Here is a 27,017-nt window from a genome sequence, read left to right on the forward strand (position 1 = left end):
CCAACACTGCTGACGATACATGGCCCCATTCATTCTTTCCTTTACATGGATCAGTCATCCTGGTCCCTTTACAGAAAAACACCCCAAAGCATGATGTTACCACCCCCATGCTTCACAGTAGGTGTGGTGTTCTTTGGATGCAACTCAGCATTCTTTCTCCTCCAAACATGTAGAGTTTTTACCAAAAAGTTCTATTTTGGTTTCATCTGACCATATGACATTTTCCCCTTCCTCTTCTCGATCATCCAAATGCTCTACGGCAAACTTCAGACAGGCCTGGACATGTCCTGGCTTAAGCTGGGGGACACAACTGACACTGCAGGATTTGAGTCCCTGGCGGTGTAGCAGGTTACTGATAGTAGTTTTGCTACTTTGGTCTCAGCTCTCAGCGTGTCACTCACAAGGTCCCCCCGTGTGGTTCTGAGATTTTTTCTCACTGTTCTTGTGATTATTTTGACCTCATGGGGTGAGATCTTGCGTGAAGGAAATAATGGAAATAATTTGGTTGCTATAATAACATGTTACCATATGTTGCAAGTGCACTCTAGGCAAGCTAGCTGTTAACCAGACTGTTGACTGTCACGGTTCTGGGTCCGTTGGACCCAGTATTTTGAGTTTATTATGTTTTGGTTTAATTTTGCATTATGGATTGTTTTCTTATTCTCTTGTAGTGCTTGTGTTGACGATGATGATGATGATGATGACTATTATTATTATTATTATTAGTAGAGTTTCGGTTTATTCGTGTTTTGGAATTGTGGTCATGTATTGTTTGAGTTCCATGTGTTATATTCTGCCTCTCAGTCTGCGTCCTTGTTTAGTGGTTTATGGTTTCCTGTTTTGTTTTGAAGGCGTGTGCTTTATGTTAATGTGAGCAGCTTTGTTCCCCCTGTCTCGTTAGCCCTGATCTCTCCCTGCTGTGCTCTCCTCCTGTTTCACATTCCCTAATTACCTCAGTATGTATTTAAGCCCTGTGTTTTTCCCTGCCTGGTGTTGCGTCCTCCACATTGGTTGTGTGTGTGTTCATTGTCATCTACCGTCAGCATCTCCGGTCTAGTTAAGTTTAAGTTGTTGTTCATGTAATACCAAGCGTGATTCTCCAGCAAATAAAGCTGCCGTTTAAGTTCATGTTTTGTCTCCGAGTCCTGCACGTGGGTCCAGCCACTGACAGCCACACAACTCACCGTGACAGAAGGACGCAACCATAACATGGACCCAGCGGACTCAGCTCACCTCGAGAGGGAGGTGGACCTTGCTCGCATCCTCGGACTGATGACTCGCATTAGCCACGCCTCGGATTTGCAGACATTCTCAGTCGGGTTGAATGCCATACAAGCCATATTCGACAGAAGTCCTCAACTGCGCCAGCTTTCTATTGCCTCGGAGTTCGGCCGTTCGCTGACCCAGGCTAAGGAGGCAGTCAAAGCCCGGGAGCTGGCCCAATTCACCCTCATCTCCTCATCCACACTGCCTCAGTCACAGCGAGCAAGCCCTCTCACGCCGCCACAGCGGACAGAGCTTTCTTCAGCCCCGCTGCAGCAGCTGCAGTCGCAGCATCGGACTCTTTCCTCCCTCACGTCTGGTTCCGACCACCCTTCACCTGCCTCGTGCCTGGCAGGAATGTGGTCGGAGGATGAGGGTCTGGTCACCGTTGCTCCGACACCTTCCGTTTCCTCTGCCGCTCCCGTTTCCAAGAGAAAGCGGCGTTCTCGTCGTCGCCGTCCCTCACCGCAACCCGAGTCCAGTTCCTGCTCTGAACTGTTGGACGTGGTGAGTGAACAGAACAATTTTCACCCGGCCTCTTCCACGCGGGGAATTTCAAGCTCTGAGCCAGTAAATTCAGAGTCAGTTAACCTTTTGACTGTTAACTCTGAGTCTGTTGAATTAGAAACTGATGGTCCTAAGATGGCTGACTCTGAGGATGCCTTTCAGGACTCTGAACATTCTAATGATTTTCCTTTTGTTTCTTCCAAGTTTGAGGAAGTTCCGGTGTCAGATGACCTTATTTCATTTGAGTCGAAGGAAGCTTTGTGTTCAGTAACTGAGAAAGGTGTGTTTGAGTTTCATTCTGAAAAGACTGGAGTTTCTGTTTTTACTTCTCAGCCAAGTTATGTTGCTCCTGAGCCACCGGTTTTTGGATCAGTTAATAGTAAAAGGATGGCTTCGGGAGCACTAGTTAATATTGAGCTTTCAGATGTCATGTGTGGGTCTGTTATGGAATTTTGTGACCTTAACAATAATAATCTCACTCAGGATATTAAGAGTCCTGTCCAGAAGACTGTTTGCTGCTTCACACAAAAGACAATCTTTCCAACCACTGAACTAAACATGGACCGCTTAACCTTCCCGCTAAATCCTTTCAACACTGTTCAGGCTACACCTCTTGAAACTGTTGTTGATGTTGCTTCACCCAAGTGCTGTGCGGCTTTCCAGCCAGTTCATTCTGTGACTACATGTGACAAATTTCATGTTCCTATAACCTCTCCTGAGTTAAAAATCACTAGCCCAGAGAATGCGAATTCCAAGTCTGTTTGTGTAACTCACTGTGATGTCGTTAACACTGTGCATTCTGTGACTGTCCAGGCTAAGAGCACCAAGGTGTCATCTGCTATAAACAAGCTGGCAAAAGAACTTGGTTTAAATACTGCAGAGTTGGTAGCTCTAGTTAAAGTCTTGGTTCCCCGATCTTGTTTGTATAACTCTGTGCACCACGCTTTTCAGCCACTAGCCCTGGACACTGTGTGTGCAACTTCCCAGGCTGCGTTTTGTAAGACTGTGTTTAATGTTGCTTCACACCCTGTTAATTCAGACTCCGCTTGTATGATTTCTCCAGCACCTGTGACTGCCCCTGAACTCGTCTTTTCTAAGACTACTAATGTCAGCTTGGACAATTTAAGAATAACAGTTTTACCAAGGTCAGCCTGCCATAAGTCTTGGTTTTCTAGAACCATGTCTGGTACCATAAACCTGGTTTTCCCTGTGACTGTTACAGCTCCTCTGCTCCGCTCTCCACATCCAGTTCCCAGGCAGACTATGGCTCCGTTCATCCCTGCACCCGGCCGGAGTCGCCCGTCCAGCCTCAAGTGTCGTCAGCTGGAGGGCCGGAGTCGCCCGTCCAGCCTCAAGTGTCGTCAGCTGGAGGGCCGGAGTTGCCCGTCCAGCCTTATGCCACGTCTGCTGGTGGGTCCGAGGAGCCCACCCAGCACCACACCTCTTTAGCTGAGGGTCCTGGAAGACCCAGACAGCACATCCTTCCGTCGGCTGGCGGTCCGGGGAGGGCTGTTCAGCCGTCACCCACATCGTCATCATCCACGCCTGCAGCCGCCTCCTCATCCACGCCTGCAGCCGCCTCCTCATCCACGCCTGCAGCCGCCTCCTCATCCACGCCTGCAGCCGCCTCCTCATCCACGCCTGCAGCCGCCTCCTCATCCACGCCTGCAGCCGCCTCCTCATCCACGCCTGCAGCCGTCCCGCTGCCCTCAGGTTCCGCAGCCGTCTCGCTGCCATCATCCACGTCTGGTCCGGCCTCCGTGTCTTCATCCACGTCTGGTCCGGCCTCCGTGTCTTCATCCACGCCTGGTCCGGCCTCCGTGTCTTCATCCACGCCTGGTCCGGCCTCCGTGTCTTCATCCACGCCTGGTCCGGCTTCAGCTTCGCCTTTGTCTGGCCCTGCCTCGTCTACGTCTGGCCCTGCGGTTGCCGCACCGTCATGGGACCCAGCTCGTCCTGTTCCGCCTCGCCTCTGCTGGCCGCTTTCTAGGCCTCTAGTTGGGCGTTATGGCCGTCGAGGCCGGCCTCCGGAGAGAGATCATCGCCGCTGCTGGCATCGCGGCCGACCTCCGGATCTGCTCAGTGGCCGCCACTGCCTTCCGAGTGGTAGGCCTCCTGAACTGTTTGCCCGTCGCCACCATTGCCATGTACACGGCCGGCCCCCTGAACTGTCTTGGTCCTTGTGTTGTCAACCTCCGGGTCGACCCCCTGACTTTACTGTGGATTCATGAATAGCCTTGTTTTGTGTTGACCTGTGTTCTTGTGTTTTTTGGTCTGTTTGTGGACTCTTGTTGAGCTGTAGTTTGGTTTCCTTTCTTGATGTGTTTTCCTGTGTTCTGGACTCTTCTGCTCCTTGGTTTTTTGTTTCGGTCCCTCCGTCCTGGACCCCCTCCACCCGCCCTGGCCTGGTGCTTTTTTGTTTAGGGCTGTCGGGAGCCAGCCCTTGGAGGGGGGGTACTGTCACGGTTCTGGGTCCGTTGGACCCAGTATTTTGAGTTTATTATGTTTTGGTTTAATTTTGCATTATGGATTGTTTTCTTATTCTCTTGTAGTGCTTGTGTTGACGACGACGACGATGATGATGACTATTATTATTATTATTAGTAGAGTTTCGGTTTATTTGTGTTTTGGAATTGTGGTCATGTATTGTTTGAGTTCCATGTGTTATATTCTGCCTCTCAGTCTGCGTCCTTGTTTAGTGGTTTATGGTTTCCTGTTTTGTTTTGAAGGCGTGTGCTTTATGTTAATGTGAGCAGCTTTGTTCCCCCTGTCTCGTTAGCCCTGATCTCTCCCTGCTGTGCTCTCCTCCTGTTTCACATTCCCTAATTACCTCAGTATGTATTTAAGCCCTGTGTTTTTCCCTGCCTGGTGTTGCGTCCTCCTGTGTGTGTGTGTGTGTGTGTGTGTGTGTGTGTGTGTGTGTGTGTGTGTGTGTGTGTGTGTGTGTGTGTGTGTGTGTGTGTATTGTCATCTACCGTCAGCATCTCCGGTCTAGTTAAGTTTAAGTTGTTGTTCATGTAATACCAAGCATGATTCTCCAGCAAATAAAGCTGCCGTTTAAGTTCATGTTTTGTCTCCGAGTCCTGCACGTGGGTCCAGCCACTGACAGCCACACAACTCACCGTGACAGAGACAGCTAGCCAAGTGACCTTTTCAGTTTCAGCTGACTGCAGGTTTCCCCAACTTTATAAACAGATCATGAAACTGATGTCATTGTTAGTCAGTGGTGCCAGTTTCAGTCATTATGCAAATGTACTGTTTTTACGGTTGGGAAAATCTGCAGTCAGCTGAGACTGAAGAGGTCAAGTGGATGAGTGATGAAACATTTCTCTCATTGCTACGTCCAGATGAACAGAAATAACTTTTTGGGATTTTGTTACCTGGATGATTGAGCACGCATCAAGACATCTGGCTTGTATAGTTAAGTTATAATTCTTTTCATAGCTATCATATCTTCATCTCCTGAAATACAAAAACTTAATCAAAATTGAGTTTTTAAAATGTAAAATAGATGGAGAAAACTTTACTGAATGTTTGAGCCCTCAGACAGACTGCAAATCAACTTTGTGTCAATGATTCCCACAAAGACGACGGTTTACTGTGTTAACATCCCATCTGAGTGGGGTTTGAAAGTTTTTGTCCTTCTGTGGGAGATGTGACCAAAGAATCTGTCATATTACTAATGATAGCCTGTGCTGTCTTACCTGTCTGTTCTTAAAACTATGATGGCAAACAATTTTCAAACAATTTTTTTATACTAAGGTGTGGACCCTCATTTTTTGGAGTGCCCATTTTAAAGCTCACTTTTGGAGATGTAAAATGAATAATAGAAAATAGTTTGTTTTTGTGGACAATGTATCAGTCACGTGAGAATAAGTGTGATAGCTGCCTATGAGTGGCTTTTTATTTGAAAAGTCAGTAATGAGTGTGCAGTTTATACAGATGTGTTTTCAGGAGCTGAGCTCCACAACCTATTTCTGCCTCTCAGTAATATTAGTATTTGAATGTAACAGTGCAAAGAAGAGTATTTGCCCAATACTGACACAGGCAATAATTGCCACGTATGAATTAAAGTTATTTTTTATAGCGAGCAAAGTGGTTTGTAGAGTCACAGCAAACAATTCCACAGGTTCATATCTCAGTCACCTACAAAAAGAAAGGTAGGACAGCACTCCGCAGGACAATTTGTGAAATGGAAAGACTTTCATCCAAAAGTAGCATTATTTTAAAACAGTACATTTTGTCTCTACAGTGCAACATACAGTAAATAACTGAAGAGAAATACATTCCGTTAGTGATAAGCAGGTTTTTAAATATGACAGTCCATGGAAATCATGCTGGTTTTTAAATCTTAAGTATATAAAAATACAGTTTAAGTGAAGTTGCCGAAATGTACTAAGCTTCAGTGACTGAGAAAGATTTCCAATCAGGAAGAACCTGCAGAAACTCTTAAAGGCACAAGACACACAGAACAAAATCCAGCAGCCATCATGAGCATTGCAAGACATCCCTTAGCCATTATTTGTCATAGCTTGGTCGTATTCCCATGATGAAACTTTGATGTTCTGTTGTCAGGGTTTGAGTGTAGAGTAAATTACAGCGTCTCCATTGGCTTTTACTGTAGTTTGTCTGGACCTGATACTATTGTGAGCCAAACCCACAGATGTGTAGATGACTGTATCATCAGTCTGTGAAAAAAAGGAAATTCCAATAAAAATATAGATAAATTCTGTCAGACACATTAAAATATGTGAAATAATCTATTGCTGTTTGATGACTGGGATAGGCCATCGTGGGATGGATGGATTAAGACAAACTCTCACCTGATCGCCTTCATCGGCTGCTTCTGTGAAAGAACACACCCATTAAAAGATACCTATAGTTAGTAGTTACTGCAGAATAACAGAATGTGGATCTCGTCCTGCATAAAGTTTTACACACCTGCAGATTTTTTCATTCTTGTCTTGCAAAATGTCACTACAAGGAGGAGCGTCACAGTTCCAAGAACCATGTTTGACAGCATCAGTGCAATAACGGTCGGACTCAGTGGTATGCTTTCAGTGTCTGCTGTAAACATGATACATGATTTAACATTTAATATTCGATTTAGAGAAAACTAATTGTGACAAACTGGATTTTTGTAAGTTTAGCTACTTACTCTGACCACAGGCATTTCCTTTTCTACACAAATGGGCCAAATTCAAACAGCAGAGAAACAGATAAAAATAAAAGTATACACCATATTTAGAATTCCTTTTATAACGTTCTCTGTGATAACCTGTTGACAAGTGAAAACCTTATCTCATCTCTGATCTCTTCAAAGCTACCACATTTCTTTGACACTTATCTCGGAGAGGAGGATCTGCCACTTGACTTGACTGAGCGGTTTGTGGGGTTTTGGGGTTGTTATTTTTACAGTGTTTAATTAGATCTGACATTATGATAAAAAGGACAAATCTGGCAAAGTTTCACAGACTTGTTGTCTTTGGATCTAATCCTGGAAACTACACTTTAAAGAAACACATTTAAAAACCATTGAACCTTAAAGTGGAAGCCTTAAAAACTTTAAAAATGCACTGCAAGTGTCTTACCATGAATTATTCTTGTCCCATTTCCAAGCAGTATTTGTCCACATGCATTGACAGCACAGTAGTAGACCCCAGCGTCATCCCGGCTCCTGACGACAAAGTTGTACTCGCAGGTAGTTCGTCCTCTGCCGGTTCCCTGGAAACTGTTGTTCTTATTGTCAGAGCAATAAATCATCTCTGGAGCAGAATGATCCGAGTTTTTCAGCCACATGAAACTAGTGAGTTCTGCTGTGCATTGAGCAGAGTGAAGAGAACAGCTGAGAGTCACAGAGTCTCCGGACCTCACTGACTTTGATTCTGGCTGCTGGACGACAGAGTCACTGATTGTCTTTGCACCTTGGAAAACAAACCATTTGGACTGTGATTATTAGCATTGTGTTTACATTCAATTGAAATTATGTGAAATACAAACATGTCCAAACATACCTGTCAACATCAGAAATGTTCCTGACCCAAACTGAACCTCACTTATGTGTAAGACTCCACAGAAGTATGTTCCAACATCTTCCCATGATGTTTTATTTATGGTCAGATGATTGTTAGTCATGTCAAATTTAACTGAAGAACGGTTAACAAATTCATCACTGAACTCTCTCACATTATACTGAGAATTAGTTTTTACCACCAGCTGTAGTTTCCTCCCTGTAGTCACCTTGTACCACATTCTTTTCACTGATGCGCTCTTTATGAAGCATTTAATAGTAGCTGAGTGGCCAATCTTCACTGTTTTCAAAGGTTCAGGCTGAGAGACTTCACTTAACTGTGCTGCACCTGAAATAAATCAGACAGAGTCAGTTTCACACAAATGAAGTTCAAAAGTTTACACAAGTAAATTTGTTTTACTTACACAAAGAGCAGAGCAGGAAAACATTCACAAAGGACATCTTCATCTTGTCTCCTTCTTCAGTACAGCAGTCCTCACCTAATGAAGCAGCAGTATACTTCTCAGATTTAAAAACGCCAGCTTGTCCTACATTTTGCCACATCTGACAGGTCTGATTGGTTCATCACCATCACACTGCAGAACATGATTGGCTCTGTCGAGTAACGTGGCGTAGAGAGAGAGATTTAGGTCTCCCTGGCCGTCCCCTGCCATCAAAGCTGAGGGGGTAAAAGGACTTGACATTCAGCCTTATGTGCTAAAAAAGATCGGAGTGGTAAAACTGAACTTTTTCCTACAGTTTGATCATCTTCATTCGTAATCAAAGACAAATCACAAATGTAAGTGATCAACATGCAGAGAAATGCAGTTTGAGTTGTGGAAATTTCTGTTCTAATCTTTAGAGTTTTGTGTGTAGACATGAGCCATAATCAACCTTTTGTATTCATGTGTTGGACTGAGAAGATAAGAACTGTGTCACCAACCCATCATTATACTTTTGAACGAGTGTCAAACACAGGTTGACGGTTCATGTGGTTTTTCCGATGGTTAGTTCTGCTCAATACTAATCAGAAAATAATCAGTTAAATATCATTATGACCATTTTAATATTGTGAAAAAAATCTGACCTCTGAATGTCTCACATTTAAAGAGTATAATTTAGTAAAAAGGAGGATTGTATTGAGTAAATTGCGATAGAAAAACACAGTTTTAAAGAGAAAAGATATTTGGATTAAACGTGATTGTTCTAATGAAATCTAAAATGAATGAAATGTGAAGTGAAGAATGATACGGTGTGGTGGAAGATCAGTTGACCTGATTGGTTGACTATATATTAGAGAGAGAGAGAGATGTGGCGAGTCGGCACTTGACAAAGTCTAAACTGGGATGGATGGAGGTGTTGTGGGTCTGTTCCCAGCGGTCCTGTGAGATTAACAGCAGAGAGTCCAGCAGAGATGCAAAGAGGTAGCAGACTGCCCACAATCTGGACTTCCTGTGATGTCAATAAGCCAGTTATTCATAACACAAAGCAAATCCAGGCATATTTTCAGTATTTTTTAGTATTTTTACTGAGCCAATTACATACTCCAGCTTTGGTTTGTGTATACTGAGGTGTGATAAAGCATTTGTTTTTTTCTATGTTTGTCACACTTAATGTTTCAGTTTGTACTTAACTGTGCTGCACCTGAAATAATTCAGGGAGGATACACAAAAGTTTACACAAGTAAATTTGTTTTACTTACATAAAGAGCAGAGCAGGAAAACATTTACAAAGAACATCTTCATCTTGTCTCCTACAGCAGTCCTCACCTACCGAAGCAGTAGTATACTTCTCAGATTTACCAACGCCAGCTTGTCCTACATTTTGCCACATCTGACAGGTCTGATTGGTTCATCACCATTTTGTTACAGAAAGTGATTTGCTGGTTTGCACTCAAAGCAAAAAATCCTTGTGGGCTATTTTGAAAACAGAATTTTGTATCCTGAAACTGTCAGTTTTGCTTCATACTTTCCAGAACAGCAGAAGACCTAGTTTCTATGCATTACACAGATGTCCTCAAAGTTGATAAAGTATAAAGAACTAGAAAATTAAAAAAAAACCCTCATTTGACTGAACCAGTGGGGATAAGTAATTGGTTTATTTAGTGAAGTAAAGCACATGTTCCTATATATATCCCCTCCACTTACCCCTTACTTTAATTAATTAATCATATGACAATAAATGTGATTTAGAATATATGTAATATTTTAAACAGTTTAACAGTATCAGTATCACATCATAATATAATAGCGCAAAAACCTTTTGTGTTATTTACAGATGTTTCCACATCATAGACAACATAGGCATAGGGTTATTTTGTTGGCTTCAATCTATTTTTGTGGTGATGTGAAAAAGTATTTAGAAATGGCTTCATAACCCTTTTCCAGACTGAGAGAGCTCTGTTACTTGAATTTCCTTGGATCGCGGCATGATGTCTGACCTTTGGAGATCTCTTGGGGGTTGGGGGGGATTTGGAAACTGCATTTGTTTACTTTTTTGTGTTATTATTGTCTAATATTTAAAACTGTTTGATGATCTGAAACATTTAAGTGTGAAGAACATAAAACATTAAAAACTTCTTATTAAATTAACCCACTCCGCGCTAATGATGATTGTGTTCATATTTTTGAGGGGGAGAGAGATTGGTGGTGATAGGGACTTCCAGCACTGAAGATGTGTTCCACTTTAATGCTCTGTGTTCATTGATATAATGAGATAAGAAGGACTTCTTGATAGACCCCACAACCTCTCAAAGTTTTAATCCACAGGGAAGGCCTTGGAAGTCTTGAGAAGCTGCAATCCACCTGGAAATGATCCAGCCACTGAATTGCTAACCTCGTAGGGTGCTGGAGACTGACCCAGAACACCTCCAGGCATCCCAGTTTATACTGTCTATTCTTGTGTAAAGCAGTAAAGTGGACAAGCATTTGATCTCAGAGTAGAAACACAGGATCTTATGAGGTTCTCTTTAAATGGTAAATGGACTGATTCTTATATAGCGCTTTTCTACTCTCCCGGAGTACTCAAATCGCTGTATACAACTTTAAAGCCTGACTTTCCTTATAAAGGATGTGCTTTCATTTCATTCATGTCCTCACTGCACAATTTAACATGGAAAATCATGAAATTTGTGTTTCAAACAATTAAAAATCTCTGTGTATTTGGATTTTAATATCATGATAACAGTGATAATCGTTTTGCCTCATGAGATTTAGTCCCCTCAAAACCAAATTAAAAGTATTTCAAATTTTCTGATGTTTGTGTGTTTAGCTCAGAACGTGAGTATGAGTGGAGTGTGTATACAGTGGTTTGAAAAAGTGCCCGCCCCCTTCCCTTACACAGCACTGTAAAAGACTCATTGCCAGCGAACACACGACTGCAGTTGTTGTTGTTGTTAAGGGTGGCCCAACCAGTTATTAGGTTCATTAGGTTATTAGGGACGAAGACTTTTCCACACAGGACCATGTAGGTTTTCTCTTCTTATAAATAAACACCTTCATTTGGAAAAGGCATTTTTTTTAAGTTTGTTATCTCTTTCTAACATCTAAAGTTTTTGATGATCTGAAACATTTAAATGTGACAAACATAAAAAAACATGAAAATAAAATGAAATCAGCTATGGGGCAAATGCTATATCACACCACTGTAGACATTTATAGACCGCTTTGAGTACTCGGGGAGAGTAGAAAAGCGCTATATAAGAATCAGTCCATTTACCATGTAATCACAAACCACAGATGGAGTATGTAATTAGCTAAAAGTACTCAAGATATGCCTGGATTTGCTTTGTGTTATAGGGGCGATCGTGGCTCAAGAGTTGGGAGTTCGCCTTGTAATCGGAAGGTTGCCGGCTCGAGCCCCGGCTTGGACAGTCTCGGTCATTGTGTCCTTGGGCAAGACACTTCACCCGTTGCCTACTGGTGGTGGTCAGAGGGCCCGGTGGCGCCAGTGTCCGGCAGCGTCGCCTCTGTCAGTGTGCCCCAGGGTGGCTGTGGCTACAATGTAGCTTGCCATAACCAGTGTGTGAATGGGTGGGTGGATGTCTGGATATGTAAAAGCGCTTTGGGGTCCTTAGGGACTAGTAAAGCGCTATACAAATACAGGCCATTTACCATTTGTGTTATGAATGACTGCAATACTGACATAACAGAAAGTCCAGATTTTGGGCAGTCTGCTGCCTCTGAGCATCTCTGCTGAACTTCTGAGATCCAATCGTCTGAACTGTTAATCTCTTAACACCAACAGCTCTGTTACATTTGAACATTATTTATTCATTAGAGCATTCACTTTAGCATATTCCTTTATCCAAATATCTTTTCTCTTTAAAATTGTGTTTGTCAATCATAGTTTACTCAATACAATCTCTTTTTTAACTAAATCATGAACTTGAAATGTCAGATATTCAGAGATCAGAATATCCTGTGTGCACCCCCATTTAGTATCTCTCTCCCCTTTCTTCATATCTACAAAGAAAACTCTAAACATTAGAATAGACATTTGCACTACTTAAACTGCATTTCTCTGCATAATGATCACTTACTTTTTTTATTTATTGTTGATTAAAAAGAAAGATGATCGCCATACTAGTAGATCAGGAAAGGCTCTGTTTTAGCACTCTGAACTTTAAAAAAAACGTTTTTAACACATAAGGCTGAATGGCAAGTCCTTTTACCCCCTCAGCTTTGATGGCAGGGGGCGGCCAGGGGGACCTAAATCTCTCTCTACGCCACGTTACTCGACAGAGCCAATCATGTTCTGCAGTGTGATGGTGATGAACCAATCAGACCTGTCAGATGTGGCAAAATGTAGGACAAGCTGGCGTTTTTAAATCTGAGAAGTATACTGCTGCTTCATTAGGTGTGGACTGCTGTACTGAAGAAGGAGACAAGATGAAGATGTCCTTTGTGAATGTTTTCCTGCTCTGCTCTTTATGTAAGTAAAACAAATTTACTTGTGTAAACTTTTGATCTTCATTTGTGTGAAACTGAGTCTGTCTGAATTATTTCAGGTGCAGCACAGTTAAGTGAAGTCTCTCAGCCTGAACCTTTGAAAACAGTGAAGATTGGCCACTCAGCTACTATTAAATGCTTCATAAAGAGCGCATCAGTGAAAAGAATGTGGTACAAGGTGACTACAGGGAGGAAACTACAGCTGGTGGTAAAAACTAATTCTCAGTATAATGTGAGAGAGTTCAGTGATGAATTTGTTAACCGTTCTTCAGTTAAATCTGACATGACTAACAATCATCTGACCATAAATAAAACATCATGGGAAGATGCTGGAACATACTTCTGTGGAGTCTTACACATAAGTGAGGTTCAGTTTGGGTCAGGAACATTTCTGATGTTGACAGGTATGTTTGGACATGTTTGTATTTCACATAATTTCAACTGAATATGAACACAATGCTAATAATCACAGTCCAAATCGTTTGTGTTCCAAGGTGCAAAGACAATCAGCGACTCTGTCGTCCAGCAGCCAGAATCAAAGTCAGTGAGGTCCGGAGACTCTGTGACTCTCAGCTGTTCTCTTCACTCTGCTCAATGCACAGCAGAACTCACTAGTTTCATGTGGCTTAAAAACTCGGATCATTCTGCTCCAGAGATGATTTATTGCTCTGACAATAAGAAGAACAGTTTCCAGGGAACTGACAGAGGACGAACTACCTGCGTGTACAACTTTGTCGTAAGGAGCCGGGATGACGCTGGGGTCTACTACTGTGCTGTCAATGCATGTGGACAAATACTGCTTGGAAATGGGACAAGAATCAATAATGGTAAGACACTAGCAGTGCATTTTTAAATTTTTTACTTTCACTTTAAGGTTCAACAGTTTTTAAATGTGTTTCTTTAAAGTGTAGTTTCCAGTAGATTAGATCCAAACAAGTCTGTGAAACTTTGCCAGATTTGTCCTTTTTATCAGAATGTCAGATCTAATTAAACACAAATTCTGCTTGAAAATGAGACCAAGATTGGTTTTAAGTGTAAGTAACTTTGCAGTAGAAAATCATGCGTTTAAAATTTCCGAAAAGCACATATGATGATTAGCTTTTTAAAAGATCTGTTTTGCTTTTTAATTTATACATTAGAAGTTGCTTTGAACTGAAATTCTTATGCCTCCTTTATGTCTGCATTTGCAGATGGCATCAATTATCATGAGACACCAATACTATGCATCATCATCATCACCATCATCATGGGTGTTTATCTGGTTTTCGCTGTGTTCATGATCAGTAAGAGAAACTGCTACCACTGTACAGTAACCGATGCTGTTGATCTCGATACTGTGTGTTCCACTGAGCATAACATCAATCACTTTGTTTGCCTGCTTTTCAGAGTTTAACTCAGGACCTTCACCTCTGTTCAAGGTATGTGCTGTTTAGTTGAATATTTATATAATTATTAAACCATCCTAAGTGGCTCATAACTTTGATTTTGTGCACATTATTGTACTTTTTCTCAGATTCGAGGTGAAGAAAACCTCAAACTCAAGAGATCAAATGAACAGAGAGATGGTATCTGGAGTGAATGTGTGTACTCCAGGGTGAAGCTTCACTGAACTGAAGCCATTACGACTTTGATGCCACATGTCTAGACATGAACTTATTACTGTAGCTTTGAAATGTTTAGGCTGTTCTCTAGCTCTTTCTAACATTATCCTGCTCGATCGGTTTAAAACCTGCTCTTTTTTTCTTTGTTTTGTTCTAAATAAAATTCTTATTATCTATTCTGTAAGACAGAGGCGTGTGGGATGAAAGCTGACATGTTGATGTAATCTCTTGCTCACTTTCTTTCTCTTTCTGTCATTTTTAAATGAAAGACCAGTTTTTTTAATCAATAATAAACACAAAATCTTGACTTTTAAAGTAAAGCATTTTAAGCTTTTCATGCATCGTATCTCAATTTTTTACTGTTAGCACTGTGTTTTTAAACTGTTGGTCTTCATCTGTGGCCTTGTGAAGTCTCTCTTCTCTTCGGGGTTGTCTTGTGATCCTCATTTGACTGGATGATTTGAAGGGGCTTCTCTTCATCGCAGAGATGATCCAGAGATTACCCATTAGTCTTGATTGATTGTTTTGTCACCATCAAAATCTAAACTGGGATGGATGGAGGTGTTGTGGGTCTGTTCCCTGTGATCCGGTGAGATTAAAAATTCAAGTCCAGCAGAGATGCTCAGAGGGAGCACACTGCCCACATTCTGGGCTTGCTGTGATGTCAGTAAGCCAGTCATTCATAACACAAAGCAAATCCAGGGATGTTTTGAATATTTTTTACATACTAATTACATACTCCAGTGGTTACATGTATAGTGTAGTGTGATAAAGCATTTGGCCACTACCTGATTTTCTGTTATTTGTATATTTGTCACACTGAAATAATTCAGACAGGATACACTTAGTTTCACACAAATCAAGTATGAATGAATACAGTTGCACATAGCAATGCACAATGTAGGAGCTCTGCCTTACTTTGAAACCTATTTTAAATGCACCATGACATGATCAATTCTTAATCAATTTATGTTTAAACTTAAATTTGAGTTTTCATATGGGAATATTTTCAGTTCTGTTAAGTAATTTTCTTTAATTTTATGTTCCAAAAACCTTGATCAACAACAACTGCAGGCTGTATCTTTCTTCTTGCTCAACCTGAACTACCTCCACTTTATATTTTCTGCAGGCAAGTATGTACAAAATGTTTTACAGAAAGGTTCAACATGATGATTCTCTGACAATTACTGAAGCCCCAAGCAAATTTAAAATACATGACAGCAGGTAGTAAACAAATGAGCTTCTATTGCGGCTGGTGTCCTGGTGGAAACACACGTTTTCTTATACCCTGCTTAAGCGTATACCTCTCATGGCTGTACACACTACATCACTGGTGACGGATCTCATTACTGTCAAAAACCAGCCAAGGACTGGTTTTCTGTATCTGTCTGTATCTGTTAATGACTCTGTTTAACTTGGAAAGTTTTATATTGATTATAGAAGAAGGGTGTTATCATTGGTGAGTGTAGGGTTTTTCCAGACATGAACATTTTTTAATGCAAAACATTTTACAGAAAAGATGCTCACTTAAAACATTCATATTAATCTGAAGAGAAAAGAAGGGAGGAATCTACATTTAATATATTGCCATGTATGATATAAGTCACAACACATTTCTCTATATTAAAATATATTTTTTGTTACACTAGTCAGTGTAATTTCTTAACCAACAGCCTTGCTGCCAAGTACAAACCTACAGCAAACTCTATAGTACATCACATAGCACAGCGTTCTGCAGGGCAATTTGTAAAATGGAAAGAATTTCAGTCCAAACATAAAAGTATATTAAAACAGTACATTTGGTTTTCACAGTGCAAGGCAGAGTAAATAACTGAAGAATGATACATTCCATTAGTGATAAGCTGGTGGTTAAATGTGACGGTCCATGAAAATTATGCTGGTTTTAAAATCTGAAGGATACAAAAATATTAATTTAGCCTACAAAGTGGTGAAGTTGAGGAAATGTACTAAGCTTCAGTGACTGAGAAAGTCAAAACTTCTTTGATTATAGTTTAAATGCTTGTATGCACCACTGAAAAGAGATATACTACCTATGAGAGTTGCAAGACATCCCTTAGCCATTATTTGTCGTAGCTTGGTCGTATTCCCCTGATGAAACTTTGACGTTCTGTTGTCAGGGTTTGAGTGTAGAGTAAATTACAGCGTCTCCATTGGCTTTTACTGTAGGTTGTCTGGGCTTAATACTACTGTGAGCCAAACCCACAGATGTGTAGATGACTGTATCACCAGTCTGTGAACAAAGGAAATTCCAATAAAAATATAGACATGTTCTTACAGACACATTAAAATATGTGAAATAATCTATTGCTCTTTGATGACTGGGATAGGCCATCGTGGGATGGATGGATGGACTAAGACAAATTCTCACCTGATCGCCTTCATCGGCTGCTTCTGTGGAAGAACACAAGCATTAAAAGATACCTATAGTTAGTAGTTACTGCAGAATAACAGAATGTGGATCTCGTCCTGCATAAAGTTTTACACACCTGCAGATTTTTTCATTCTTGTCTTGCAAAATGTCACTACAAGGAGGAGCGTCACAGTTGCAAGAACCATGTTTGACAGCATCAGTGCAATAACGGTCGGACTCAGTGGTATGCTTTCAGTGTCTGCTGTCAACATGATACATGATTTAACATTTAATGAACACACTTTAATGATTTAGACAACACTAATTTCGATTAACTGGATTTACTGTAGGATTTGTAGGACTTACTCTTACCACAAGCATTTTGTTTTCTACACAAATGGGTCAAACAGCAGTGAAACAGATAAAGATAAATGAAGTATATGGTATATTTAGATTTTTGGGTTTTTTTACCACTTGCTGTGATAACCTGGTGCAAAGTGAAAACCTTATCTCATCTCTGATCTCTTCAAAGCTACCACATTTTCTTGACAAACACTTACATGGAGATCATGATCTGCCACTTGACTTGACTGAGTGGTTTGTGGGGTTTTGTTTTTTATTTTTAAAGCATTTAATTAGATCTGACTTTCTGTGGATACTGTAAGTACTTCACGTTGCCTCAGTTAAAAATAAATGAATTTAAAAAACACCCTCCCACTTATATATGTTAAGGAATTTTTTTTTTTTTTTACAAATAATCAGGTGGCAAAATAGTTTTTAAAAATTTGGACTTTCTGATACAGTGAAGGTTTTCCTTGGAACTAATGTATGGCAATTAGTCGACTACACTTTGAAGAAAAATATTTCAATACCTTTGAACATTAAAGTGAAAGTAAAAATTTTAAAAATGCACTGCTAGTGTCTTACCATGAATTATTCTTGTCCCATTTCCAAGCAGTATTTGTCCACATGCATTGACAGCACAGTAGTAGACCCCAGCGTCATCCCGGCTCCTGATGACAAAGTTGTACACGCAGGTAGTTCGTCCTCTGTCAGTTCTCTGGGAGATGTTGTTCTTATTGTCAGAGCAATAAATCATCTCTGGAGCAGAATGATCCGAGTTTTTCAGCCACATGAAACTAGTGAGTTCTGTTGTGCATTGAGCAGAGTGAAGAGAACAGCTGAGAGTCACAGAGTCTCCGGACCTCACTGACTTTGATTCTGGCAGCTGGACGACAGAGTCGCTGATTGTCTTTGCACCTTGGAATAAAACGATTTGGACTGTGATTATTAGCATTGTGTTCATATTCAATTGAAATTATGTGAAATACAAACATGTCCAAACATACCTGTCAACATCAGAAATGTTCCTGACCCAAACTGAACCTCACTTATGTGTAAGACTCCACAGAAGTATGTTCCAACATCTTCCCATGATGTTTTATTTATGGTCAGATGATTGTTAGTCATGTCAAATTTAACTGAAGAACGGTTAACAAATTCATCACTGAACTCTCTCACATTATAGTAAGAATCGGTTTTTACCACCAGCTGTAGTTTCCTCCCTGTAGTCACCTTGTACCACACAGTTTTTGTTGATGCGCTCTTTATGAAGCATTTAATAGTAGCTGAGTGGCCAATCTTCACTGTTTTCAAAGAGTCAGGCTGAGAGACTTCACTTAACTGTGCTGCACCTGAAATAATTCAGACAGACTCAGTTTCACACAAATGAAGATTTAAAATTTCCAAAAGTAAATTTGTTTTACTTACACAAAGAGCAGAGCAGGAAAACATTCACAAAGGACATCTTCATCTTGTCTCCTTCTTCAGTACAGCAGTCCACACCTAATGAAGCAGCAGTATACTTCTCAGATTTAAAAACAAAGCTTGTCCTACATTTTGCCACATCTGACAGGTCTGATTGGTTCATCACCATCACCCTGCAGAACATGATTGGCTCTGTCGAGTAACGTGGCGTAGAGAGAGAGATTGAGGTCCCCTGGCCGTCCCCTGCCATCAAAGCTGAGGGGGTAACAGGACTTGACATTCAGCCTTATGTGTTTATAAACATCAGTGCTAAAACAGAACTTTTTTTCAATAGTTTGGTGATCATTTTAAGACAAATAAAAAATGTAAGTGATCAGTATACAGAGAAATGCAGTTTGAGTTGTGGAAATGTCTGTTCTAATGTTTGGATTTTCGTCTGCATACATGAGCCATAATCAACCTTTTGTATTCATGTGCTGGATTGAGAAGATAAGGACTGTGTTGCTAATCCATCATTATACTTTTGAACAGCGGTTAAACACAGAATGATAAAGATAATTATGTTTAAGGTGGCCCATTTTATATTGTGAAAGATTAATGATGACAGGCTTAATTCAGGCTGTGCTTAAAGCCTGTGTACAAAATGACTTCAGAGGTGTGTTTGTGTGTGTGTGTGTGTCTGTTTGTGTGTGTGTGTGAGAGAGAGAGAGACTAAATGAGAGTGCACACAGGACATTCTGATCTCTGAATATCTCATATTTAAAGTGTATGATTTATTAAAAAATGTAACTGAACTGTCCATGTTAAAAGAGATATAATTAATAAAAATAATAATAAATTTTATTTAAAAAAGCATCTTTCAAAACACTCAAGGACACTGTACACAAGCAATAACAAGTAAATAAATAGATAAACAAATAAATACGGAATAGGGAAATAGAGAGAGAATGATAAGGTGTGGCTGAAGATCTGTTGACCTGATTGGTTGACTAAGAGAGAGGTGGGGCAAGTGGGCACTTGAGAAAATCTAAACTGGGATGGATGGATTTGTTGCGGGTCTGTTCCCAGCGGTCCTGTAATATTAACAATTCAGACGATTGGATAGAGCAGAGGTGCTCAGAGGGTGCGGACTACATTCTGGACTTGCTGTGACGCCAGTCAGCCAGTCATCCATAACACAGCAAATCCAGGCATATTTTGAATATTTTTACTGAGCTAATTAAATATTCCAGCTGTGGTTTGTATTTACACAGAGCCGTGACAAAGCATTTGGCCACTACCAGATTTCCTATTATTTTATATATGTCACACTTTATGTTTCAGTTTTTACTTAACTGTGCCGCACCCGAAATAATTCAGACAGGATACACTCAGCTTCACACAAATGAAGCAAAATACAGTCACACGTAACAATGCATAACCTAGGAGCTCTGTCGTACTTTGAAACCTATTTAACATGCACCATGACAGGACCAATTATTAATTAATTCATGTTTAAACTTAACTTAGAGTTTTTATATGGGAATAATTGCACTTCTGTTAAATTAAGCTTTTATGTTTCTTTTGTTTCGGAGAAACGGAAAACAGGAGCACTATGAGTCCAGAAACAACAAACACAAAAAAACTAGGCACAAGAGCCCAACAACACAGTTCAGGAGGTCGACACGGAGGCTGATGACACAATAGTCCATCACACAGATCTGGAGGCCAACTGCGGAGCCAACGGCGGCAATAGAGCAGTTCTGGCGGCCAACTGAGTGAAAAGTGGCAGCACCAACACAGTTTAGGGGGTCCGCTCGCGTGGAAAACAGCTGTATCATAGGCAAAGAAGATCCGGACTCCAGCCACATGGAAAACCACAGCAGTGACACAGGTGTGGATGCCGACTGCTTGGAAAGCGGCAACAATGAGAATGTCCAGGGCCCTGGCTGTGAGGACAGTGGCAGCAGTGATGTCACGTGAATGAAGCAGGTCTGGAGGCTGACCGCATGAAAACGGCGGTCGCACCACAGTTCAGGAGGCCGCCCATGATGATGACGATCCTAATTTGATGGCCTGGAAAGTGGCCAGCGACAGTGAGGTGCAGGCTGTGCTGGACGCGCATGTGCAGGCCGGTCTGGAACAAGGACGTGGTCATGGCCGTAGACTCATGGACAGCTTGGCTTGACAGCTGATACGCAGGACCAGATGAGATGGTACCAGACGAGACAGGACCAGAAGAGGCAGGACCAGATGGTAGTGTAGTGTTTGCAGGTGGTAGCACAGCAGCCATGGATGGTGGCACTCACGGTGGTGCTGATGGCTGGATGGGCTTGCCTGAGCTACTAGCAGGAACAGAAAACAACTGGGTGGACTCTCCAGAGCCCCCAATTCACACTGAAGCCACAGATGGCTGAACTGACTCCTCAAAGTCCCCAGCGGAGACAGAGGGCTGAACAGACTCCTCGCAGTCCCCAGCAGAGACAGAGCTTCCAGGAAGAACAGATGGCTGGACAAACTCTTCAGAGTCCACAGCAGAGACAGACGGCTGGAGCGGTTCACCAGAGCCCCCAGCAGGAACAGACACAGGGCCAGCGGGTGCAGAGACCCCTGGCTGAGATGAAGCTGGCTGGAGCTGTGCTGGGCATTTGCAAATTGAAGTCAGCTGGCTAAATGAGCTCAGAAGAGCTCCCAGCAGAGGATGGAGATGGCTGGAGTGGCTCACCAGAGTCACCAGCAGCATGAGGAGGTGCTGGACTGACTCTTCTGAACCTCCAGTGGGAATAGCGGTGGTGTGAGAGTCGCGGAGTGCTAGATGGGCTTTCCTGAGCCTCCAGAGAAAACAGGTGGTGGGCCACCTGGTGCAGAGGCCACAGCCTTAAGCAAAGCAGAGCCAAGGTGAGGAGAACACTCTCTGAGCCATTGGCTGAGCAAGATGCTGGGCTGAAGCAGGAACCAGCAGGACCTCAGCCTCCATCGCCTAAGGAATGTAACGAGTGCAGGGGATAGCTGGGCCCGAGCCCTGGTAGCAGGAACAGGTGGAGTATGGCTTTATTTTGTGACTATTCTGAGCGCACATAAAAAGATTTTGCAAGTGCAAATTGTTAGAGTGAATTGTTAAATGTTGCCATTATTGTAAGATAAGATAAGATAAGATAAAACTTTATTAATCCCTCGGGTGGGTTCCTCTGGGAAATTCGGTTTCCAAAAGCACAGCACCGACAGAAGTTACAGGGCGTGAGCAGAATATTATATATATACACATATAAATACAGAGACATATATAAATAAAATATACGAAGGGGATAAATAGAATAAATAGGAATAAAAAATAAAAATAAAAATACAAGTGAATTGCACATTTCAAGTATTGAAGTCTATTGCACCGTTGACTATTAACAAAAGTATTGCACAAAAGGTATTGCACAGTGAAGTGAAGAGGCACTACAGCTCCATGAACCATGTTTGACAGCATCAGTGCAATAACGGTCGGACCCAGTGGTATGCTTTCAGTGTCTGCTGTAAACATGATACATGATTTAACATTTAATATTCGATTTAGAGAAAACTAATTGTGACAAACTGGATTTAATGTAGGATTTGGCTACTTTGACCACAGGCATTTCTTTTAATATACAAATGGGCCAAAGTCAAACAGCAGTGAAACAGATAAAAATAATCAAATAAATAAAGTATACAGTATATTTAGAAAATTTGTCTTGAAAAACCTGGTGGCATACACACTTACTTCAGAGAACATTGATCTGCCACTTGACATGGCTGGGCCGTTTATTTGGTATTATTGTGTGACTTTGTTTTTTTGTTTTTTATTTTGATCTGACATTCTATCCATAATGAAAATACTTTATATATCCACAGTGAAAAATATATAAATTAATAAGAAAGTCTGAACTGATCAGAACTGATAATTTTACCATGCTGTCATTTCTACATTTTATAGAAAGTACCTAAATTCTTTTTTAAAGAATTAATCAATTACCAAAATAGCCGTTGTGAAACATGTGGTAAAGTTTAACTGCCTGCCTCAAAAGTACTTTACATAAAAACCTTTCAAGACTTTTGAACCTTAAAGTGGAAGCCCTGAAACTGCAAGTGTCTCACCATTATTGATTCTTGTCCCATTTCCAAACAGTATTTGTCCACATGCATTGACGGCACAGTAGTAGACCCCAGCGTCATCCCGGCTACTGATGACAAAGTTGTACACGCAGGTAGTTCGTCCTCTGTCAGTTCTCTGGGAGATGTTGTTCTTATTGTCAGAGCAATAAATCATCTCTGGAGCAGAATGATCCGAGTTTTTCAGCCACATGAAACTAGTGAGTTCTGCTGTGCATTGAGCAGAGTGAAGAGAACAGCTGAGAGTCACAGAGCCTCACTGACTTTGATTCTAGCAGCTGGACGACAGAGTCGCTGATCGTCTTTGCACCTTGGAAAACGAACCATTTGGACTGAGGTTATTAGCATTGTGTTTACATTCAATTGAAATTATTTGAAATGCAAACATGTCCAAACATACCTGTCAACATCAGAAATGTTCCTGACCCAAACTGAACATCACTTAGGCGTAAGACTCCACAGAAGTATGTTCCAATATCTTCCCATGATGTTTTATTTATGGTCAGATGATTGTTAGTCATGTCAAATTTAACTGAAGAACGGTTAACAAATTCATCACTGAACTCTCTCACATTATACTGAGAATTAGTTTTTACCACCAGCTGTAGTTTCCTCCCTGTAGTCACCTTGTACCACATTCTTTTCACTGATGCGCTCTTTATGAAGCATTTAATAGTAGCTGAGTGGCCAATCTTCACTGTTTTCAAAGATTCAGGCTGAGAGACTTCACTTAACTGTGCTGCACCTGAAATAATTCAGACAGACTCAGTTTCACACAAATGAAGTTCAAAAGTTTACACAAGTAAATTTCTTTTACTTACATGAAGAGCAGAGCAGAAACAAGTTTACAAAGAACACCATCATCTTGTCTTCTTCTTCAGTACAGCAGTGCTGCCTTTCTGAACTGCAGCAGCTGACTTCTCAGATTCAACGACGCCAACTTGTCCTACATTTTGCCACATCTGACAGTTCTGATTGGTTCATCACCAGCCTCTTACAGAAAGTGATTTGATGATTTGCACTGAAAAAAAAAAATCCCTTGTGGCCTATTTTGAATTTTACATCATGAAACTGTCAGTTTTGCTTCATACTTTCCAGAACAGCAGAAGACCTCATTTTTATACATTACACAGATGCCCCCAAAGCTGATAAGTATGGAGAATAGATTGAGTATAAAAAATAGTTATTTGACTGAACCAGTTAGTGATAAGCAATTGATTTATTGAAACAGAGCATTTGTGCCTATATAGCCACTCCACTTAGCCCTTAGTTTGTATCATTAATCGTATAACAGTAAATGTGATTCAGAACACATGTAATATTTTACACAGTTGAACAGCATCATTATCACATCATAAAATATCTGAAAACATTTTTATGTTATTTATAGATGTGTCCATAACATAGACAAAATAGGCACATTTTGTTGGCTTCAGTCTTTTTTTCTGGTGTAAGACTTAAAATGGTGTTTATTGTTTCACAAAAGATTAGAAATGGAATGTCCACAGTTTAGAGTTTATGTGCAGATTTTTTTTTAAACAGCTTGGCAGAGGCAAAGATAAAGCAAAAAATAAAAAGAATAAAGAAAAGAATAATGAAATCACATCAATTCTACTTAATTAACCCACTCTGAGCTAATGACGAGTTTGCAGTGAGGTGGAACACATCTTCAGTGCTGGAAGTCCCTATCTCACCACCAACCTCTCTCACTCCAAAAATAAGAACATAGTGCAGATCAATTAAATGCATCACGCTTATATCATAAAATATCAGTTCTCCCTGAGCTGCATCTTCTTAATCTAAATTGTGATGCTGTTGTAGAAACCTACAGTGTATCTGGAAAGTATACAGCGCTTCACTTGTTCCACATTCTGTCATTACAGCCTTATTCCGAAATTGATTAAATAAATAACACATTACCTCATAAGGACAAGCTGAAATAAACAGTTTGCTTTAAAAATTATATAAGTATTTACAGCCTTTCCTCAATACTTTGGCACCTTTGGCAGCAATTACAGCCTCAAATCTTTTTGAGGCATCAAGCTATTTTTAGGCATCCCAGAAAAATGTATTCTGTTCTTCTGGACATGGCACCTGAACAGAATCAATTTTCCTTACATGCATGGTTGAGAACATATGAAAATATTTTTGGGCAGTTTCTGTATTTTGACACAAAATATTTTTATTAGTAGATGACTGGTTCACTTCATTGCCTTTGCTTTCTTATGCTCTGATTTGTTCTGCAGCTAGTAAATTTTGTTAGTCAATTATGAAATGAAATAGGTCAATCAGTCAGTGAGTCAGCTACATATGAAAGAAGTAAGTCTGCTGTTCTTACACCCTCCTGGTAATGGTTTAGGAGGTGGTGAGTAGAGACGCCTGTGAAATCCCCTGAATTCTTCCTATTTGCAAAACTGTTTTAGTATTGTGAAACAGTCAGTTATTGTGATGAAAGAAATCATTAGAAGACTATGAAGATGGTCATAAAGCCTTGCATGTGGTCAACAGAAATACTCAGATGTGTGGTGGCAACCATGATTGTATTAAGGGCTACAAAAACATTCCACTTACCATACATGCCCAGGGAGGCTGCAACAAATGGCGACCACACAAATTTGGAGGAGTACACATCATCTGTGACTAGCTACATCAGCAAATGCATCGATGATGTCACTGTCTCCAAGGCTATCATAACATGCTCCAACCAAAAATTGGGGATGACTGCAGAAGTAAGTGAGCTGCTAAATACTCGAGACTCCGCCTTCAGAGCAGGCAACAAGGTGGAGTCTCGAGGTCCAAATTTTCTTGAGCCATCTGAGCAGCGAGCAGTGAACAGACAACGGTGACATGCTGCGCATTGGCAGGGCTTCCAGGCCATCACTAACCACAGGAAGATTACACCTGCCTGCGAGGGTGACGCCTCCCTACCAGATGCGCTGAACAACTTCTATGCACGGTTTGACTTGTTGGTGAGGAAGTCTCCACCCCCTCACAACGACCAGACTCTGTGTCTGACCTCGGCTGATGTGAGGAAAACTCTTCGCAGAGTAACCCAGGGAAAGCTGCTGGTCCACATAACATCCCTTGGAGAGTACTCCGAGAACACGCAGACCAGCTGACAGATATCTTCACTGACATCACCTACCTCTCCCTGAGCACTGCTGTCGTCCCGACGTGCCTCAAGACCACCTGTGTCAAAGAAGTCCTCAGTGTCCTGCCTCAATAACTACCTTCCAGTTGCACTCACACCCATCATGGTGAAATGCTTCAAGAGGCTTGTCATGAGGAACGTTAAGACCAGGCTGCCACCCACACTGGACCCACTGCAGTTCACGTGTCGCCCCAACCGGTCAACAGATGACGCCATCACCACCACCCTACATCTTGCCCACACCCACTTGGACAATAAAGACACATATGTACGAATGCTGTCCATAGACTTCAGTTCAGCATTCAACACAATCATTCCTCAGCATGGAAAACTGAGCCTGCTGGGCCTGAACACCTCCCTCTGCAACTGGATCCTGGACTTTCTGATGGAGAGACCTCAGACAGTCTGGATCAGTAACAGCATCTCCAACACAGCCACACTGAGCACTGGAGCCTCTCAGGGCTGTGTGCTCAGCCCACTGCTGTTCACTCTGCTGACTCACCACTGTGTAGCAGTGTACAGTTTGAACCACATCATTAATTTTGCAGATGACACGACTGTGGTGGGTCTCATCAGCAAGAACGAGTCAGCATACAGAGAAGAGGTGAAACCGCTGACAGACTGGTGTAGAGTCAACAACCTGTCTCTAAATGTGGACAAAACAAAGGAGATGACACTCTTCATCCTGCTGTCTTACGGAAAGAGGCACCGGAGCATTTACACCCTCACTGCCAGACTGTGAAACAGCTTCTTCCCCCAGGCTACACACACACACACACACAATCAACACCAAGTGACTTTTTGCACAATACTTAGTGTGTTACACATCTCTATTGCACTGTAGTGTCTGTACTGTCTTGTGACGTATCATTCTGTTCTGTCTGGTATTGCACTTTTTTTTTTGCACCTTGCATTTTATGTAGTCACGTGTTTATTGTCTGTCTGTTATATGCCATATGTAGCGCCATGGTCTTGGAGGAACGTTGTCTCGTTCCACTGTGTACTTTACCACTGCACATGGTTGGAATGACAGTAAAGCCACTTGACTTGACTTGATCACTACCAGCAGCAGTGACTGTTGACATGAGGCAAGTTGGATCCATGCATGCAATGCTGAAAATCAGTCAACTTTAACAAAAATAAATGAACAGTTAACAGTCTTTAAATTGTTTGATTTTATTATCTGATCAACTTTAAAAGAAAAACTTTTTTAGTATTTCCGCAACGATTTATAATGTTTCGCAACATTTTTTGGCACATGGCTGTGTATTGTAGAACATGA

General features: G+C 41.3%; 3 protein-coding genes, 1 long non-coding RNA gene and 1 pseudogene across 7 annotated transcripts; 2 read left to right on the forward strand and 3 right to left on the reverse strand.

The window, feature by feature from the left end:
- Positions 1-5,866: 5,866 nt before the first annotated feature.
- LOC109196219 (uncharacterized) lies at positions 5,867-9,589 on the reverse strand. Of its 4 annotated transcripts, none has more exons than XM_025905969.1 (7): positions 9,483-9,589; positions 8,206-8,280; positions 7,785-8,129; positions 7,362-7,694; positions 6,712-6,837; positions 6,594-6,616; positions 5,867-6,458 (listed from the first exon to the last, which is right to left on the reverse strand). In XM_025905969.1, exons 1-7 carry the CDS (start codon positions 9,523-9,525, stop codon positions 6,342-6,344), a joined length of 1,062 nt encoding a protein of 353 aa, XP_025761754.1. In that variant the 5' UTR covers positions 9,526-9,589; the 3' UTR covers positions 5,867-6,341. The 4 variants fall into 4 exon arrangements, 3 of the variants coding, with proteins under 3 accessions (XP_025761754.1, XP_025761753.1, XP_019205357.2); XR_003219411.1 differs by lacking the exon at positions 9,483-9,589 and adding an exon at positions 6,929-6,951 and having other exon boundaries at positions 6,346-6,458; positions 8,206-8,369; XM_025905968.1 differs by lacking the exon at positions 9,483-9,589 and having other exon boundaries at positions 6,712-6,834; positions 8,206-8,369.
- Positions 9,590-12,669: 3,080 nt separating this feature from the next.
- Positions 12,670-13,582, forward strand: LOC109195286 (uncharacterized). The gene is made up of 3 exons (XM_025899302.1): positions 12,670-12,712; positions 12,789-13,133; positions 13,224-13,582. Exons 1-3 carry the CDS (start codon positions 12,670-12,672, stop codon positions 13,580-13,582), a joined length of 747 nt encoding a protein of 248 aa, XP_025755087.1.
- Positions 13,583-13,918: 336 nt separating this feature from the next.
- On the forward strand, positions 13,919-14,604 carry LOC112846449 (uncharacterized). The gene is made up of 3 exons (XR_003219412.1): positions 13,919-14,012; positions 14,116-14,147; positions 14,243-14,604. It is a non-coding gene; the product is annotated as an uncharacterized LOC112846449 (long non-coding RNA).
- A 1,181-nt stretch (positions 14,605-15,785) lies between these two features.
- LOC109196220 (uncharacterized) lies at positions 15,786-18,538 on the reverse strand. Its single transcript, XM_025905970.1, has 6 exons — positions 18,472-18,538; positions 18,051-18,395; positions 17,629-17,961; positions 16,838-16,963; positions 16,720-16,742; positions 15,786-16,581 (listed from the first exon to the last, which is right to left on the reverse strand). Exons 1-6 carry the CDS (start codon positions 18,512-18,514, stop codon positions 16,465-16,467), a joined length of 987 nt encoding a protein of 328 aa, XP_025761755.1. The 5' UTR covers positions 18,515-18,538; the 3' UTR covers positions 15,786-16,464.
- Positions 18,539-20,601: 2,063 nt separating this feature from the next.
- Positions 20,602-25,170, reverse strand: LOC106098607 (uncharacterized; annotated as a pseudogene).
- Positions 25,171-27,017: the final 1,847 nt, after the last annotated feature.

This window comes from Oreochromis niloticus, linkage group LG3 (genome assembly GCF_001858045.2).
Source record: "Oreochromis niloticus isolate F11D_XX linkage group LG3, O_niloticus_UMD_NMBU, whole genome shotgun sequence".
Lineage (NCBI taxonomy): Eukaryota > Metazoa > Chordata > Actinopteri > Cichliformes > Cichlidae > Oreochromis > Oreochromis niloticus.